At 50.4% G+C, this 17,509-nt stretch overlaps 8 protein-coding genes and 1 non-coding gene across 9 annotated transcripts; 4 read left to right on the top strand and 5 right to left on the bottom strand.

The window, feature by feature from the left end:
* Nucleotides 1-54: 54 nt before the first annotated feature.
* On the bottom strand, nt 55-1,863 carry AFUA_8G02320 (glycosyltransferase family 2 protein; the record flags this gene model as incomplete). Its single annotated transcript, XM_001481350.1, has 1 exon — nt 55-1,863. The coding sequence occupies one exon, from the start codon at nt 1,861-1,863 to the stop codon at nt 55-57; it is 1,809 nt and encodes a 602-aa protein (XP_001481400.1).
* An 851-nt stretch (nt 1,864-2,714) lies between these two features.
* AFUA_8G02315 (acyl-CoA thioesterase) lies at nt 2,715-4,602 on the bottom strand. Its single transcript, XM_001481349.2, has 2 exons — nt 3,704-4,602; nt 2,715-3,648 (listed from the first exon to the last, which is right to left on the bottom strand). Exons 1-2 carry the CDS (start codon nt 3,815-3,817, stop codon nt 2,872-2,874), a joined length of 891 nt encoding a protein of 296 aa, XP_001481399.1. The 5' UTR covers nt 3,818-4,602; the 3' UTR covers nt 2,715-2,871.
* A 150-nt stretch (nt 4,603-4,752) lies between these two features.
* On the bottom strand, nt 4,753-6,764 carry AFUA_8G02310 (aldehyde dehydrogenase ALDH; the record flags this gene model as incomplete). Its single annotated transcript, XM_741882.2, is given in 4 exon segments — nt 4,753-6,124; nt 6,170-6,369; nt 6,433-6,680; nt 6,693-6,764. The coding sequence occupies 4 exon segments, from the start codon at nt 6,762-6,764 to the stop codon at nt 4,938-4,940; spliced, it is 1,707 nt and encodes a 568-aa protein (XP_746975.1). The 3' UTR covers nt 4,753-4,937.
* A 319-nt stretch (nt 6,765-7,083) lies between these two features.
* AFUA_8G02300 (alpha-hydroxy acid oxidase) lies at nt 7,084-8,549 on the bottom strand (the record flags this gene model as incomplete). The annotated part of the gene is made up of 6 exons (XM_741883.1): nt 7,084-7,159; nt 7,207-7,591; nt 7,651-7,725; nt 7,776-7,928; nt 7,980-8,317; nt 8,452-8,549. 6 exons carry the CDS (start codon nt 8,547-8,549, stop codon nt 7,084-7,086), a joined length of 1,125 nt encoding a protein of 374 aa, XP_746976.1.
* A 383-nt stretch (nt 8,550-8,932) lies between these two features.
* Nucleotides 8,933-10,363, top strand: AFUA_8G02290 (uncharacterized protein; the record flags this gene model as incomplete). Its single annotated transcript, XM_741884.2, has 5 exons — nt 8,933-8,958; nt 9,013-9,218; nt 9,266-9,337; nt 9,389-9,843; nt 9,908-10,363. 5 exons carry the CDS (start codon nt 8,933-8,935, stop codon nt 10,163-10,165), a joined length of 1,017 nt encoding a protein of 338 aa, XP_746977.1. The 3' UTR covers nt 10,166-10,363.
* A 144-nt stretch (nt 10,364-10,507) lies between these two features.
* AFUA_8G02280 (Zn(II)2Cys6 transcription factor) lies at nt 10,508-12,986 on the top strand (the record flags this gene model as incomplete). The annotated part of the gene is made up of 3 exons (XM_741885.2): nt 10,508-10,813; nt 10,877-11,880; nt 11,940-12,986. The coding sequence occupies exons 1-3, from the start codon at nt 10,579-10,581 to the stop codon at nt 12,984-12,986; spliced, it is 2,286 nt and encodes a 761-aa protein (XP_746978.1). The 5' UTR covers nt 10,508-10,578.
* A 46-nt stretch (nt 12,987-13,032) lies between these two features.
* On the bottom strand, nt 13,033-14,057 carry AFUA_8G02270 (dihydrodipicolinate synthase family protein; the record flags this gene model as incomplete). Its single annotated transcript, XM_741886.2, has 1 exon — nt 13,033-14,057. One exon carries the CDS (start codon nt 14,055-14,057, stop codon nt 13,167-13,169), a length of 891 nt encoding a protein of 296 aa, XP_746979.1. The 3' UTR covers nt 13,033-13,166.
* A 689-nt stretch (nt 14,058-14,746) lies between these two features.
* Nucleotides 14,747-16,913, top strand: AFUA_8G02260 (uncharacterized protein). The gene is made up of 7 exons (XM_077805278.1): nt 14,747-15,212; nt 15,276-15,694; nt 15,744-15,884; nt 15,934-16,148; nt 16,216-16,413; nt 16,464-16,607; nt 16,659-16,913. Exons 1-7 carry the CDS (start codon nt 15,025-15,027, stop codon nt 16,740-16,742), a joined length of 1,389 nt encoding a protein of 462 aa, XP_077661406.1. The 5' UTR covers nt 14,747-15,024; the 3' UTR covers nt 16,743-16,913.
* Nucleotides 16,914-16,922: 9 nt separating this feature from the next.
* Nucleotides 16,923-17,038, top strand: AFUA_8G02255. The gene has a single exon (XR_013344538.1). It is a non-coding gene; the product is annotated as a ribosomal RNA (ribosomal RNA).
* Nucleotides 17,039-17,509: the final 471 nt, after the last annotated feature.

The raw sequence follows: 17,509 nt of genomic DNA, 5'->3' as shown, positions 1-17,509 counted from the left end.
CCATTTTCTGGTTAAGAGAGGTCCCAGCGACTCATCAGTTCCTGTCGGCCCTCGTTATCGGCCCCATACATCCCTGACTTGGCACACAGTCCCAGAATCAGAATGCAGCTTCCGACAACCGGGACATCGCTGCCATTTTGACGAGGTGCTGCTCGATGTGCTCGACCTGCTTGAAGACGACTCTCTCATCATAGCTTGAGTCTGCATTTTCCGTGGTGTCTTGGTGTCGACGGTGGAAGCCCTAGACTGTACACGATTAGATCCTGAAGCATTACCTCCGCTGCCCGCCCTGGAACTACCGGCTGTCTTTCTCCGGCGTGATGAAGGCGGAGTAGGCGGAAGCTGCACACCGCCGTCGATACTATCGTCGCTGCTGTCGTCTGCGTCGTCGTCGTCGTCGTCGTCGTCGTCGTCGCCTTCGGGGCCGCCACCAGTCTGGGTATTGACGGCTGACAGGTTCCTGCCTCCCCAATTAGTCTCCCAGAAGGTCAACCCCGCATACAGCTTAATCAAACTGTGGAAATAGGCAAAGGCAAAATAGCCCGGCAGCATGACGAGATCCTGGGGCTCGCGGAGAAAGTACGGCGTTAGCTTGACCATCTTCGTGCAGAAGATCCAGGCCGCGAGATATTTCAGGTTATCAGCGGTTCCGAGCGGACTTTTGAGCAGGGTATACGCCAACGCACCGTCGTAGAACAAGGCAAAATTGACGAACGAGGTCCAGTAGACGGCGTACACGCACCATGGCTGGGTATACCAGACCGTCCTGTCAGTGAACAAGCTGGCCGAGTTGCTGCGCCAGGTCGTTCGGACCCAGCGCAGACACTGAGAGAGGAACTTGGGATACGTACCCAGGGTCGTCTCGATCATTGCGTCGGGGCAGTACTGGATCTTGACCTTCCACCCGTGTCGGACGTCCCAGCGGGTGATGAAGTTGTCATCGTCCGCGTTCAGGGGACCAAACAGCCCGAAGAAGAATCTCTCGTTCGTGAACTCGGCGATGAACTTGGGATCCTTGAGAATCTCAGACCGATGCGCAGACGTGCGGCCGGAAACGACAAACACGCCATTGTCAATCGCGTTAGTAGCACGGATCTCAAAGTTGTGTCGTTCCAGGTATAGCGCACCAAGCATGTTCCAGAACGATCTGATGTTGAACCCTGTGTCGGTACGGCGGACACGCTTGTTCGTTCCGACGATGCCCACCTTCGGGTCTTCGAACGGCGCCAGGATGGTCGGGAGGAAGCGTTCGGTAGGCCAGACGACGTGATCATCGAGCAGGACGGTGATCTTCGTCTTGACGTATCGAAGGCCATGCGCGACCTGTCGGCGCTTGTTAGCTTCGTCGGCGGTTCTGACAGAGATCTCGGTATTCGGGAATATCCGCTTGTAGGGGGCGATGATGTCTTTGGTCAGCTTCGTCAGTTGGTCTCCAACAGTAACAATGATGATGGCACCTGGTGTGTTCCGAAGGCACGAGGTGATACACTCTTCAAAGTCTCTGTTCTTGGGATCAACGGTGGGGAGGATGATTGTGCAGTCAGATGGGGAAAGGGCAGGGTTTTTGGGGACAGGGGTAGGATGGTAGAAGAGCCAGAAGGAGATAAGATGGACGATGAGACGCAAATACCGGAAGACGAACAGATGAAGAAAGACTACCGTCATTCGGTTGGAGAGAACGTCGTCTCTTCGAAGGTCTTCGGGCAGAATGCCAGTTACCTGGGAGGCCATGTTCGCGCGTACGTTGTGAAAGGTCCGGCCAGTCGAGTGCATGAAGTATGTCGTGGCAGCTGCTACTGCCATGAATAACCGAGGGTGAGCAATTACCCAAGGTAGGGTTATAAAGGCAAGGAGTTCGTACATTGTTGGAGCGCTGATTGTGAGTTTGAGGAGTGAGATATCTTGCTTCAACTTGGAGTAACAGTTGATGGTGTTGATAAAGCTGTAGTCTCTTAGGTTTATCACGATATTTGAATCTAGCAGACGAAGGAAGAGGCCTCAAATGAATCAGACAAGAGAGACAATATTCACCATTGTGAAAGCCATTGTGAAACACAGTCTCTGATAGACCCATGGTAGAGTAAGTGCAGTACGAACATCTAGAGACAGGGGATATGGAGTTTCCCACAAGTCCTTTGAATGTGCATTATGATGGTTAACAGGTACCAGAGACAGGGAGTTGATAATGAAACATTCTTAACAATTCATTATGTTCTTTGTTCAGCCAAGGGAAGAGGAAAGACAACTAAGGGAGATATGTCTTTCAAGAACCTCAAATGTCCCAAAGAAGATATCTCGGGGCCTTTGACAAAGCAACACATCATTCAGGCAACCCATGGTAGCAATAATCTAAGACAGTTCCTTTTTCCCAAGAGCAACATTGTGATACTGGTCATGTCAAAGAACATGGGAGTGTGATATCGAGCATAAACCCATAATTAGGATATGAGCCAACAGTGAATCAATACACTTTTGCATGGACACTCTCGCATGATACCGACGTATAGATTGCGAAGTTCAATCGCTATAGAAGAGAATCCTAGAAATAGTCATTGGAAGAAAGTTCAGGCACGCCAACATGTCATTTAATCCATACCTTTATCAACAGGTGAAATTCATAAACTATATAATGCTTGGATGCAGATACTTCAGGGCGGCTCTATAGTAGGCTGGAGTTTTAAGAGGCCAGGAATTCTGGTTGCCTCCTTGATATATTTTGTAGGTGCACTTCTAAGGGTGTAATTCATCAAGTTTAACCATTGTACTCGTCAAAGGAAATCTAAATCTATGCAAAGTAAGGTACGCATCTATAACATCCTGCCCTAAGGACATAAAATCAACGCTCAATGTATCTTGGCCGCAGATCGCAGTCTATGCAAACGCAGGGAGTTTCATCTTCTCCATGTAATCATCCAACAGCTTCTCCTCCTGGTCGACAAATGGTTGAACCATTTCCTTCCCTTTGCGAATCTCCTTCTGCAATTGCTCCCACTCACTGTTGTCATCCCAAGTATGGCCGGACTTGGACTCCTTGCGCTGAGTGAGCGATCCATTCTCATTCACGGTACCATTCGCAGTGCCATTCGCCGCAGGAGCTCGCAACGGCCTATACCCAGCCGCCTCAAACGCATCATTGGGAGGAACAGTATACCGCCCCTTCTTGAGCACATACTTGCTAATCGACACGGCAAGCAGCCTCTTCCTCCGATCCTCGTCCGTCTCGGCCGACGCCTTCTTCCCCGTGCGCGGCTGCAAGAAATAGGTCACGATGTAGATCCACTTCTCATCATACGAGGCGATATGCGACTGAACCTCGTATTTCATGTACGCCGGAATCTCGCGCTTGAAGCTCGTGTAGACGCCACCGAGAACGAAGTGAAGGAGGCCGCGCTTGCCCTGCTTCTGGAGGCGTTTCTCAAGGAATGCGGAGCCCTTCATCAACAGGGAATTCACGAGGGCTGTTCGGGAAACGTCCAGGTCGGAGAAGTACGTCGAGTTGGACTTGTGCATGTTCACGTCGATTTCCATGATCGGAGCGCGGGTGAGGATGCTTTTCGGTTTTAGGATGTCGCTGCTGGGTTTTGGCGGTTGCTCAACAGCGGGGGTCGTGAGGTAGCCATATTGGAAGAAGTAGCGGTAGACGCGGATCTGGTTGTTTTTATTAGTATATGCCGAAAACACGAGGGATGGTGAAGTGTCTTACATGCCACACCAAAGGCAGAGTTTTGAGGTTTAGCAATGCGAACGCAATTGCGAGGGCTTTCCAGAAGGTGAGAGACTGCCAGACCGAGCTGGCTAATGATACGATGGATCCCATCTTGTTGTACTCCCTCCACCGATTACACTCTAGTATGACAATGCGCAGAACAGAGATAGGAGAGAAGTGGAAAAGAGGACGAGATCGTCAACGATGTGAATTTTCCTCGACCCATATCTGATCCGATTAGTGATCTTGAATTCCAGAAAAAACCCCCAGCGAAACTGCCACTTTGGCCAATCATTACGAGAGGTATAGTTGTGTTGGGAAGATGTTGAAGATACCTCGGCTCGGGATCAGCCCAAAAACAGTAACAAGTCCGCTTCTTTGTATCCTCCAGTGCCAAGACATCGGGATCGGCATGAATTTTTGCCTCCGATGTCCAGCAACGGAATTGCACAAGCATCGGTGCGGGGAATATCCTCGTGTAGGGCTGTGATATCGATATCGCTCTCGTGCATGTCGTCATTGTAGAGCCAGCGGAGGACCTGCAGGTCCTGGTCTTGGCGGTCATGGGCTGCGAACCATGGGGGAGTTTCATCCACGAGAAACACGAAGAATATGATCCACGAGGACACGGAGCGGTTCCAGGCCATTGAGCCGATGTTTGTATGCCGTGTGTAGAAGTCAACCGCAAGCAGTCGGATGAATTTTCAATGTGCAATGAATGGATCGATGATGTTAGATGGCGAGTTCAGGTAGTCTTTACCGGACAAGAGGATGGAAGGTAGATCAACAATGATTCGCACTGTATGCAGTCCTCGATCGTTTGACACTAGTATATTTATCCTGTCCGTATTCAATGAACCTCTTGAGTGACGGAGAAAGAGAATGAGGAATTGGCCGCATTAATCCCTTTACAAGGACGCATTAGGTTGTTTCTAATGGAGGAAACACCAACACAAATAAAGTTACACAAACTCATTAGGCTTCTCGGTCCTACTCCCGCCTTCATTGTACGCTTTCTACTTATGCTGGTTTTATGAGGAGATCCACAGCAAGTCCATGATGTGATGCGACTGTACATCCCACTCCTCAGCGGGACCAACTTACCAATTCTTCACAAAACCATATCTGGTTCCCGATGTGTCATTGATGCATTGAGATTCCAGAGTTGTGTCGTGGACAAAGATAGTTCCTCACTCCCTACATCGATCTATTCCAAGGAAACATCGAGCAATCACAGCTTACTTCCCATGTTGACATGTACGGCCTTGATCCGACTATAGGCTGCCAGACCAGCTTCACCAAGCTCCCGCCCAATGCCGCTCTGCTTGACACCCCCAAATGGCACTCGAGGATCACAGTCTTGGCTACTATTGATCCAGACCATTCCCGAATCAATCTCTGCAGCAACCCTATGCGCTCGTTCCAGATCTCTTGTAAACACGGCTGCCCCAAGGCCATAGATGGTATCGTTGGCCCGACGGATGGCTTCTTCTTCCGTTGCGAATGGCTCGATAATCACCACGGGGCCAAAGACCTCCTCCCGCACGATAGCCATTGAGTCTGTGGTACCTGTGAAAACAGTAGGCTGGACAAAATATCCATCTTTGTTCCTGTCTCCTTCGGGGACATAGGCACCTCCGCCCATAACCACCGTGCCACCCTCCTTCTTGGCCGTCTCAATATGCGAGAGGATACGCTCATACTGTGTTCGAGTGACCTGTGGACCCTGAAACGTAGATTCATCCCACTGGTCACCGATCTTGGACGTAGTCTCGACCGCCTGTTTAAATCTCTCCAAGAAAGAATGGAAGACATCCTGGTGTACGTAGATGCGGGAAGTAGCCGTGCAGATCTGGCCTTGATTCGACATGATGCCGAAATGCGACCATTTGACGGCTTGCTCCATGTCGGCGTCTGGGAATACGAGGAGCGGTGACTTGCCACCAGTCTCGAGCGTGATATCTTTTAATGTCCCCGCGGCCATCTTCATGATCTCTCTTGCTGTTTGTGTCGAGCCGGTGAACGCAATTTTATCAACTAGCGGATGAGATGCCAGGGCAGCACCGGCTTCTCTGCCGTACCCATTGACAATATTCACGACCCCGGGAGGAAATCCAGCCTCCGTAATCAGCTCCGCAAGCACAAGCGCGCTGAGAGGTGTCTGCTCGGCAGGTTTCAGAACAACAGTGTTCCCACAAGCTAACGCAGGGCCGAGTTTCCACGTAGCCATGGACAAGGGGTAGTTCCACGGGATGATCTGTCCCACGACACCGATCGGCTGACGAATCGTATACGCGAACTTGCTCGACGTCGTGCTGATGGTCTGGCCCGCGATCTTATCAGCCCAGCCACTGTAGTAGCGGATGGTTGTAATAGCCTCGGTGAGGTCCTCTTCCAGCGCTACGTGGTATGGTTTCCCTATTTCGGTCAATTATGGTCTAAGACTTTGGAAAAGGGGCATACCATTATCCCATGCGTCGATCGACGCAAGTAACTCCCGCTTTTGCTCCATCAGATCGGCCAACTTGGCCAGCAGTATCCCCCGGCCGGTAGCGGGAAGTTGCTTCCAGGATGGATGGACCAGTGCGGCCCGGGCAGCCTTCACAGCTCGATCTACATCCTCAGCGCTGGCGGCGTGGACCGTAGCGATGGGCTTATCAGTGCTGCATACGCATCAGTTAGATTACCAGATATGTGTGCGCTCAGATAGGATCCTCCACACATACGCAGGGTCAATCGAAGTGATAGTTTGCCCGCTCGACGCGGCCACGACTTCACCGCCGATGAACAGGCCAGTTGGCTGCCGGTAAGCGTGATTATTTGGCGTCCGAATATCGACGAAGAGATCTCCCATGGTTCTGATTGTTGATCTGTGTGAAATTGTATGATGGATGATGAGATTCACAGTCAATGGCCTCTGAGATTCTAATATAAGCCTTCGGACAGGCGAGAGGGGTGATGCGGATCGGCATGCCTAATGTGATACCAGATGCAAAGGGTAGACGGGTACAGTGCATATTCCTGTCAGGAAGGTCCTTCCGATTCTCACATTCGACATTCTGATTGGTTACTGATATGAACCTAGGAGGGATAGCCAGTGGACGGCCAGTGGGGTATACCATTCGGGGGATGCAAACACTTGGAGCAGTAAAGTGCAGGAGTAGGTAAGTCAATATACATTCCACTTCCACAACGCTAATCGGGGGGAAATAGGGACAAAACGGTGACAACCGAGAATAATAGCTACAGGCGGATTTTAATGAAGCAGTCAAAGGATACTTCGATATGAAAAATCCCCTAATCTGATGAACTGTCTACCTTGGGTCGCTAGAAAAAGAATGCTAGGAATGCTTAATGACTTCAGCTGTCTAGCCCTACTACAGTTTTGCCAGCTGCCCATTCGCATTCAGAACGGACAGATAGCTCTCGTTAATGTCGCTAATAGACGTGCAACTGCGATCGTTAGTCAAGGACATGAGTCAAAGCCTTTTGGGACTCACCCTGCGAGGGCCATGGTTATCTTCAATTCTTGTTGTAAAATCCTGATTGCCAACTCAACGCCCTCTTGGCCGTTGTACTGAATGTAATTAGCCAGGCCGATCATGGCAACATGCCAGAGAACAAAGCTTACCGCAAGGCCCCAAATGGGAATTCTCCCCACGAAACAATAACTGGCGCCAAGTGCAAGAGCCTTAAAGATATCCGATCCTCGCCGGATGCCACCGTCGATCGCAAGCGGGATTCGTCCCCGTGCAATAGGGGCGCAGAGTCTCAGCGCATCTAGCGTAGCTGGAATTCCGTCCAGCTGGCGACCGCCGTGGTTGGAGATCACGATCCCGTCGACACCGTAATGGATTGCCAGTTCGACGTCTGCAGGGGAGCAAACTGTTCCAGCTTGTGTCAGTCAAAGCATGCCGAGTCTTGGAGGCTGGGATACGACATACTCCCTTTAAGCCATATCTGCAACGAGGTGTGTTTTCGGAGCCATGGGATTGTGGTTTCCCAGTCAAGACTTGGATCTGTTTTGGTTATCTTTCTGCGGCAGCCATAGGGAATTGGGAACTCCTACCATAGTCCGTACGGTTTGAGGTATCAGCGCCGCAACTGAGGATATTTGGCCAGTTCATGTCTTCGGGAAGCGTATAACTATTCCGATATTCGTTGAGTCTCTTTCCGAGCACAGGGACATCGACAGAGAGGAACAATGCCTTGTATCCCGCCTCTGCTCCATATTAGTACGTATCGACGCCAGACAGAAACCCGAGAGACGCACTTTGAGCCCGCTCCAGCAACTGTATTGTTATTGAGCGATCCCGCAAAACACACATCTGCATCACGTACGGGTTGCCGGTCCCCTGGGCCGCCACATCCTCCAGAGAGTAATTCGAATACGACGAGAGTCCCATGCAGATGCCATACTTTGCGGCAGCCCGCGATGCCGCCAGTTCTCCATCTGGGTGAGCTAGCTTTTGCGATGCAGCAGGGCTGAATCCAAACGGAAGAGAAACCTTGGTTCCTAGTATCTCCGTGGTTGTATCGACGTTGTCGACATTTCTCAGAACGCGAGGAAGGATCTTGTAGCGGTCGAAGGCGGCCTCATTCTCACGCAATCTGAAGAATATTTAGCTGAGTGACCCTGGATAAGGGGAATGATTACGGACGTTATCAAATCCATTGCGCCTTCGTTGTAGTAGTCTATTGTAAAACTGTAAGGGATGCTGAATCCACGCGTAGATTGGACTTACTCACCTCTGACCATCTTCGGAAGCTTGCTGCTTCCTAGAGCTTTGAGGTCTGCGATGCAGGACACCTCGTTGTGTAGAGTCTCCCCTCGATGAGCCATCGAAACAATGATACTGTGTGAAGATCTGGACGGAAAATAAGTCGGGTACCACTATATACAATGGACAAAGTACTGGAGGACAAGTGACCTATCCACCTTTCTTCCCAGCCTGCACAGAGCCGTCTGGATTCTTTAGTATGCCATTCAAACCATGCCTTCTATTTGTCGTACAAACCTACCTCGGGTCTCGTTTGGGGGTCAGCGGAATCAATTACCCCTTTTGCATTGCTGCATCTATCGCATGAGGGACTTGCGGAACAACCTTCCAGAAGCTCTATATTGTCCCATTCACCGGCTACCAAGATATATCATTGTGTAGGCCGTGGATTGGAAGTTCCGAACCTGACAGAATTGCTTTCCTTCTGAACTTTAGACGTCGCGAAATGGCTACCCCCGCTCGCATTTTCCTGTGGGTAGCTTTCAAGTAATATACTACAGGGCTCCGTCACTGATAAGGCCATAGTACAGGTGCTTCGGGCTACATTGGAGGCGATGTCCTTTACGCGTTACGATCCGCTCATCCCGAGTATAGCATTTCTGCTCTGGTGAGAGACGCAGACAAAGCTGCGAACCTGTCTCATGCCGATCCAAACATTCGAGTCGTCTGTGGTGATCTTGATTCCACGTCCCTGATTGAAGAGGAAGCTCGTCAGGCCGATGTGATCGTTCGTAAGTCATAAGGTGGAAGACGTTGAGGCGCCGCTGACAGTCTGCAGATACAGCCAGTTCTAGCCACATTGAAAGTGTTATGGCTATTGCTCGGGGTCTAGCTCAGCGAAGTGATCCCGGTAGGCCATACAGTCACTGTCATGTACAATAGCAGATGCTGATTCTACAAGGCTACTGGCTTCAGATCTCGGGCGCAAGTGTCCTTTCGATTACTGATATTGTCCATGGCACCTACGGCGAAGGAAGCGACGGGATCTTTGGCGATGTCGACGATGTCGATGTGGTCCGCGAGATTATTCGCGACAATGCGACTCGCCGTGCAGTCGATAACTTTATTCTCAATCTGAGCGGCCCCAGGACAGCTCTTGTGTTTGCACCGATCATTTACGGACGCGGTCGAGGCATCATCAAGCAGCGGAGTGTTCAGATCCCTGAGCTTGCGAGAGTCGCCATTGAAACCGGACGAGCGATCCAAGTGGGCAAAGGTGAGAGCACTTGGAGCAACGTCCATATCTCCGATGTCAGCGATCTGTTCGTAAAACTGGTTGAGATGGCGGTCCAGAAAAAGACAGACGAGCACATGTGGAATCAGGAGGGCCTGTATTTCCCCGGCAACTCTATGCTGGTAAGTCGACGGCCTTGGGGAATCTCTAATTCTTGTATGTCACAAAGCTGATGTGAGAAACCAGAGCTTCAAGATGATCTCCCAGTTGCTTGCTCAAACAGCCCACCGCCTTGGTTTGATAAAGTCACCTTTAGTCTCTGAGATCGGCCACGAGGAGGCAAACAAGTTATCTCCTCATGGGGGGGTTCTGTGGGGCACGAATGCTCGCCAGAACAGTCAGCGGGCCAGACAATTGCTGGGATGGTGTCCAAAAGGCAGGAGCCTGGAGAGTGATATTCCTGATACAGTGGAGGAGGAGGCAAAGCGACTGGTGAAAATATAATGTACAATAATCCTGGACTGGCATTGATATGACATTTGTATCTCTGCGTGAAGTAACATAAATACAGTCCTGGAACAACAAAGACATCCTTAAAGGGACTTAACGGAGTGAAGCTACTTCACTGAAGCTGTGAATCTTCATACTCTGTCTTTAGGGGAGCAGCAGATTACACAGGTCACAGGTTCCAACCATTCACCAATGTGGCGCGGTATGTTTTATGGTTTCGGTTATCCAATGCGAGGATGATCCATGATTCGCCTCCAACTCCCAAATAGGCAAGTGATTCCGATCTCGTCTGACCTCACTCCGTCCCAAGCCAGATTAGCAAACAATCACTTCAAAGGTGTAACCCCGTGGAGTGGTCGTTCGCATCTTGATGACGCGGATCTTTCCCTGTCTGTTTCTTCATAGCAATGACTCCGATAACTTCAACTTTCATTCTGCCCCGCCGGACTCACGCGCTAGGAGCATGTCGTACCTGCAGACGTCGGCATGTCAAGTGTGACCAAAAGCGTCCCTCATGTCGTACTTGTCGATCGCTTGGTGTCACATGCGAGCGTCCTCCAAGCAAGGTACGATGGATGCACAATTCCAATATCGAGGAGAGTGCAGACGACCAACGCGAAACCCGCCGGCATCTTTACACAGGTGAGCACCCTAGCCATTCTAGACGCATCCGTGCATGAAGATCGTCCGCTAACGCAGATACAGAGCAATCTAGATTGTCCATGACATCCTCACTACGCTCGCGACTGGTCTCAGGCTCAATCAATGCGTCTTTGGCTGAAATTGACCTCCGAACCAGGGACATTGACAACCCTCCCACAGGCGATATCGTCGTCGGTCCGTTTGCAGTTCTAGGGCTGCCCACTCCCGAGTCCCCAAGGGGTGATAAGGTGGTACATCTGCAGGCCCAGCAAGATGGACCGGATTCAGTTTCAGTCGAGTCTGAGGGGCAGCCTACTCAGCCGGTCAGCCCGCCAAACATGGAGGACAGCTCCGAACCTATCGGCCAATTGACGACATTCTCTCAGGCATCTTTTCTTGCGGACCCAGTGTGCCATTTTGACGATTTCCTCCACTGGTCTGATCTGCTTGGATGCAGTCCAGATGCTCTTGGCTGGAACTCTGCACCGATAACAGACGACATGGATCTGGGGACGAACATAGGCTCTTTCGGTGCGGAGTTCGAAACAGATCCTATGTCGTTTGACGGTCCAGAAAATGTTGGATCATTCCCACTCGCCCCAGATGGTGACGACTCCATGCAGACGACCGGACCGACAGAGATGGCCTCCACCTTGCTATACGCTGCTTCATTGGCAGAGGCCCCCTTTCTCTTCAAACATTTTCATGATAACGTGATTCCCCAAACCATGCCCATGCCTCTGGGCAAGAAGTCTCCCTGGAAGATTCTGAATGTACCAGCCGCAATGATGACTTACAGCGACCTGACGATTCTTGGATCCCAAAATATCAACCATGCGCGCCAGGCCAATCTATACGGGTTGTTGGCTTGTTCTGCTATCCATTTATCTATGTATCCAAGCGCACCCTCGACAGAAGCAGCCCAACATTGGCAAGGAACAGCCGACCATTTGTTCGAACAAGCCAGGGAACATATGCAACTCTCGATAAAGTATGAAACCCAAGAGCCAAAGAAAGCCAAGTACAAGGACCAACTCATGGCCATATGTTGCTTGACTGAATACGCCGTAAGTTCCTGGCATCCAATGTTGTGTTCACTTCCTGAGAACGAAGCTAATGTGCATAGATTTTGTCTGGGCAACAGCACTATGCTCGTGGGTTCCTTATCAACGCTGAGTATATTCTGCGCATGCGGGGGCTGCCGAAACTACGGATCTCGCCAAAGGCGCGCCTTCTACACCATGTTTATACATGGCTGCGACTTGTAGGCGAGAGTACCTACGTCCTTCATGACTATCAGCCCTCCGCCTCATTTATCGAGGCTCTTCATTCCAACTTTCGCCCTCGACAACCTGATTCACGTAACCAGTCCAGGAGCGAAGCGGATCAGAAGATCCCACAGCTCGACGACTTCCTGCGACTCGAAGCACACCATTCGGACAGTGATTTGAATATCGACGATCCCAAAGATCAGGAGACCGGGTTGCATGATATCCACCTGCAGGACTCTCGCAACTTCTCGGATACACTATACAAGCAGATTTATGGTATTCCCGAGACCTGGCTTACCCTCATATCCCAGACCACGAGGCTCGCGAACGTGATGGAGACGTTTCGAGTTGCACGTCAATCGCAGCGGAAGGCTTCTCTCGAAGCATGGGAAATACTCCACCGCCGCAGTGAGCACCTTGAGAATATGATCTGCTCATTTGTTCTGCGGCACAATCGCCGCGTCCGCTCCAAGCACCTGGACTCATCCAAACCTCATGAGGCAATGTTGCGAGCATTGAATGCCGCTCTGCTAATTTTCTTTTACCGGCGGGTTCGACAAGTCCATCCTGCTGTTCTAGATGATTACGTGGACAACGTTATTACGGCCCTGGCTGACTTTCAGAAAGCTGTACCAGCCGAGCATCCCATGAGCCCTGCAACTGCTTGGCCGATGTTTATTGCGGGGTGTGAGGCGCTTACAGCCTCTAAGCGGGACGCTGTCCTTGAGTTTTTCAACAGGGCCGAGTCGATCTGCCGATTTCCCATTTTTAAAACAGCCAGGGAGATTCTGACAGACGTGTGGAACCAGCAGGATCAGCATTTGGAGACCAATAGACGGGACCCCATTCCAACGTGGATTAATATTGTCAGACAGAAGAATCTATGGCCGCTTTTTTGCTGATTGAGTTATATGATACCCTGTGCTGCGACTAAATGCATTATCATGTCTACTATGTTAACTCGGTACCTCAGTTGCAGGCAAACCGTTCCTGGGGGAAGGTATATTGGATTACAAGTCAAGGACATTTTTTATTGTTCATCATGCCTTTGATAAGCTTCGCGGTAAATATCATTTAGCCATTCATACCGTGCTTACACCCGCATCAATCAGCAACTGCTTCAGCTCTGCCTGCAATTCAGGACCAAGGGACTTGAAAGGCTTTCTGAGACCCCCCGTTTCTTGTCCAGTCAGCTCCACTCCAGCCTTGACCGCGGCTGCATAGTTATGCGATTCCAAAAACTTGCAGATGGGCCAGATCTTGGTCCACAACTCACGCCCTCGCTTCAGGTCCTTCTTCACCGAGACCGTCTCGTACAGCTCGACCGCCAGCTCGGGAATGAAATTGGCCGCTCCCCATACCCCGCCGGGACAACCAGCCGCAAGTCCGTAGAAGGTCAGGGTGTCGTAGCCATTGAAAGCGGTAATCTTATCCGAAAGCCCGAAGACCAACTCAGTGAAGGCCGGGGCATCCCCCGACGTATCCTTTAGATACTTGACGCCAACTTTCGACAATCCCGCTATCTCGCCGGGAGTGAGCTTCAGACCCGAAGCGCTAGGAATATTATAGTACATAATAGGTAGACCCGAGGCGGTATGGATCTCCGCCATCAGCTCAGTCAACTGCTCCAGGCTGACGGGGTCGTAGAACGGCGGCACGACCATCAGCGCTGCGGCACCGACGGAGGCTGCGTGCGTCGCTAGCTCGAGGGCCTCAGCCGTGGAGGTACTTCCTGTGCCGACGACGACTGGGACGCGGCCGGCGGCGAACTTGATGCATAGCTCGGTGAGCTCCTTGCGCTCGGCGGTCGTCATGGTCGTGAACTCGCCAGTGCTGCCGCCGGGGACGAGCCCGTGGATGCCGGCTGCGATGAGGCGGTCGATGTGTGCTTTGAGACAGGCCGCATCGATATGTTTCTGGTCGTCTGTGAAGGGGGTGATGAGGGCGACTAGGATGCCGTGTAGATCGGGCATTTTGAAATGGTATTGCGGTAGACGAAGAGGTCGAGTAATTTTTTCGATAGACAGAGAAATTAAGCGATCAATTAGTATCTGCTTGTGCAGTCCACGAAGAGTGCTAGATATAGATGGACGTGATATGTGGGATAGGGACCACTTGCCTTTTTGGGAACGAAGGCAAGGGAAGGCCTTCCGTCCGGCAATTCACCACACTGATAGCGGAAGGATAGAGATCACTATCTCGAGAGATTGCAACTAATCAAAGAAGACCATTACCAGTGAAACTTCAATAGTACCCGAGGTCTTGCGGCGCGAAATATGGCATTTTGGGTAATCTTGAGGAGACGCAGTATACGATTGGAACCGGTTGGGAGAAGCTTTCGGTGGAGTATATCAGTATTCTCTGGATTGAGGAATCTTTTACGACTCAGTGTGTCATTTCCAGAGTATGGCACGACTGAATGCTGCGCTTGCGATAAACCTACCGCTACGACGGTCATTAGCACCTGGATATATTCCTGATATGTATATCTGTGGACAGTCTGCACCTGATATTACATCTATCAAGAGGCGTATACCATGCATATCTCCAGCAGGATACAGATAGACTCCAATGGTGCAAAGTATCTCGTTGGATAGGTAGGTTCCTGACGTTCCATTAGGAAAGCTATTCCGAAAAGTTGAAACTCTATTTGGTGGGCTCGCCTGGCCTCACCACCATCTTTAGGCGGCGGATATGCCAAGAGGCGCAAGTCTATCGTCAGTTCCATTATCCGTAACCCATTTCCCTTCCCAGATGGTTTGAAACCTCTGCGAACTGAAAACGTCGCCTATCTGGGTGGGTCCTCTCCACGATCCTGTGGCTCTCCCACAAACTTACCCCGGATTACGACAAAGATTGAGATGATAAGAGGGATTATATGAAGGCTCTCCCTCCCTCTGTCAAGTATGGGACTCGTTCAAGAAAGACCCAGCTATCAAAATGACCTCACGTATTGTTTCTTTATCTCCTGATCATTCGGAAATCAACATGAAGGCGGAAAGTCAGACACAGGCTCAGAAGCCAGAGGATATGGACCAAAAGAAAGAAGAGCCAATGCCGCCTGTCCGTCAGGATGCCTTTGGTGATGAGGAGTTTGCGGAGGTCAAGTACAAAGTTCTCAAGTGGTGGTCCGTTTCTCGACCTTTCGCTCACATACCCCGGAGGAGATGATTACTAACTCCTTCAAACAGGCAAGGAGGACTGCTCATGGTCGCTGAGACTATCTCTCTGGGCATCCTCTCACTTCCTGCGGCTGTTGGAACCGTCGGATTAGCACCAGGCCTTGCCATCCTCATCAGTATGGGCATCCTCGCCAGCTACAACGGTTACGTTATTGGACAAATCAAACTGCGATTTCCTCATATTACTAGCATGTCTGATGCGGGAGAAGTCCTGCTGGGCCCGTTTGGGAGGGAACTCCTGAATGCAGCACAGATACTGTTGTTGATCTTCATCATGGCAAGTCATATTTTGACATTCACTGTGGCGTTCAATGTCATGACGGGTCATGCTACTTGCTCCATTGTCTTTGGTGTCGTGGGAGCCGTGATTTCCTGTCTGCTCTCCCTGCCTCGCACGTTGGAGAAAGTCTCGTGGCTGTCGCTTGTGTGTAAGTTGTGCTGCCGTGGACCGTACGGGTTAGGGTTAACATCCAGCAGCATTTGTCAGTATCTTCGCCGCGGTGATGGTCACCATGGTCAGTATTGGGATCATTAAGCCAACCTCGACATGGGCAGTCGCCAAGCACACAGACTTGGTGACTGCCTTTGGAGGTGTTACGAACATGGTCTTCGCATATGGTGAGTGTCACGCTGCCATATACTCCGTATTAGGCCTGACAATCGACAGCCAGCCATAATTCCTTCTTCACATTTATTGCGGAGCTGCGTGACCCCAGGGAATTTCCAAAGGCGCTTGCTCTTCTCCAGAGCATTGATATCTCGCTCTATGTCGTTGCTGCGGTCGTTATCTACTACTTTGCCGGCGACGGGGTGACATCACCCGCTCTTGGTAGTGCGGGCCCTTTAATCTCCAAGGCTGCGTACGGCATTGCCTTGCCTACTGTAGGAATCCTGATCCCGCGCAGATTTTCTTCCCCACTAGCTAGAGACCAGAAACTGACCCTAGAAGATCGTCATCGCAGGTGTAATTAACGGCCACATCGCCGCGAAAGCCATCTATCTGCGCATGTTTTCCGGGACAGATCGCATCCACAAGCGAGACTGGATTGCTGTGGGTTCATGGATAGGAATCATGGCTGTTCTCTGGACCATATCGTGGATCATCGCCGAGGCTATACCGGTGTTTAACGACCTCATCGGGTTGATTGTGAGTCACCACGCAGAGTGCATCCTTCGAGTTAACTGACCAGCGACTAGGCCGCACTGTTTTTGAGCTGGTTTACATTTGGCTTGCCAGGGGTATTCTGGCTGTATATGAACAAGGGAATCTGGTTCTTGTCACGGAGGAAGCTTTTCTTGACTGTTGTCAACGTGGCATCGGTGTGTATCGGATTGGTTGTGGTAAGTATCTATATACTGGGCTCCCCCACAGTACTCGGGCTAATTGATCAGTGTGCCCTTGGGCTTTATGCATCCGGTGTCTCGATTAATCATAATCCGGCGGGCTCTGTTTTTTCATGTGGTGCTCGCAGTTGATGTTGCGTTTCTTGGGGCATATATGGCACGGAGATGATTGACAATATAGGTCTAGCTGCTAGTACCTTGCACTTGCCTTGTATATCAACATGAAACATGAAGTCCTCATCCGGGAGACAATATAAGGAATGTTTGTTCCATGTTCAGATATAAATCTAGTCAATAAAGGACCTGGTACATACGACCATAGGGTGTGGAAAACAGGGCTTCCCGTCCGCTCAGCCGTACTTAAGCCACACGCCGGCCGGTTAGTAGTTGGGTGGGTGACCACCAGCGAATCCCGGCTGTTGTATGTTTTTGTTCTTTTAATTTGTTGTTAAGCATCCTTGCTGCTTTACCTTCAGGTTTATCACCTGAAGTTCCCTAAAACCCTCTAATCTTTACCTGCCAAGTCTGAGCTGCTGATGTGCCCCTGAGAGACTCTGAAGAAAGGAAGTTTGACTTGTTTACACTCAACAAGGTTCCCATCCTGTTAGCTTTCATCTTCAGTAGCGATTCTTAGTTCTGCATGGCCTCACTTTAGCTAAAGTGATCCCAGTTTCTTATATAAAATGTTCAATCACTTACTTTATTATTAGTCTTTTAAGAAAATTGCCTCTTTGCATGTTGAATTTAATTATATAAGTCTAACCCAGGCTGGAAGATGGAAACTGTCTATCCATCACAAGTTAGGAAGTAAGTAGGTCACCTAGTATAATCTACTGCACTAGATATATCACATGAATCTTTTACTGGTAAGGATTATTACTAACTACATATAAATATGG

This window comes from Aspergillus fumigatus, chromosome 8, assembly GCF_000002655.1.
Source record: "Aspergillus fumigatus Af293 chromosome 8, whole genome shotgun sequence".
Classification (NCBI taxonomy): Eukaryota; Fungi; Ascomycota; class Eurotiomycetes; order Eurotiales; family Aspergillaceae; genus Aspergillus; species Aspergillus fumigatus.
The sequence above is the reverse complement of the archived record's forward strand: the minus strand, read 5'-3'. Positions and strand labels throughout refer to the sequence as shown.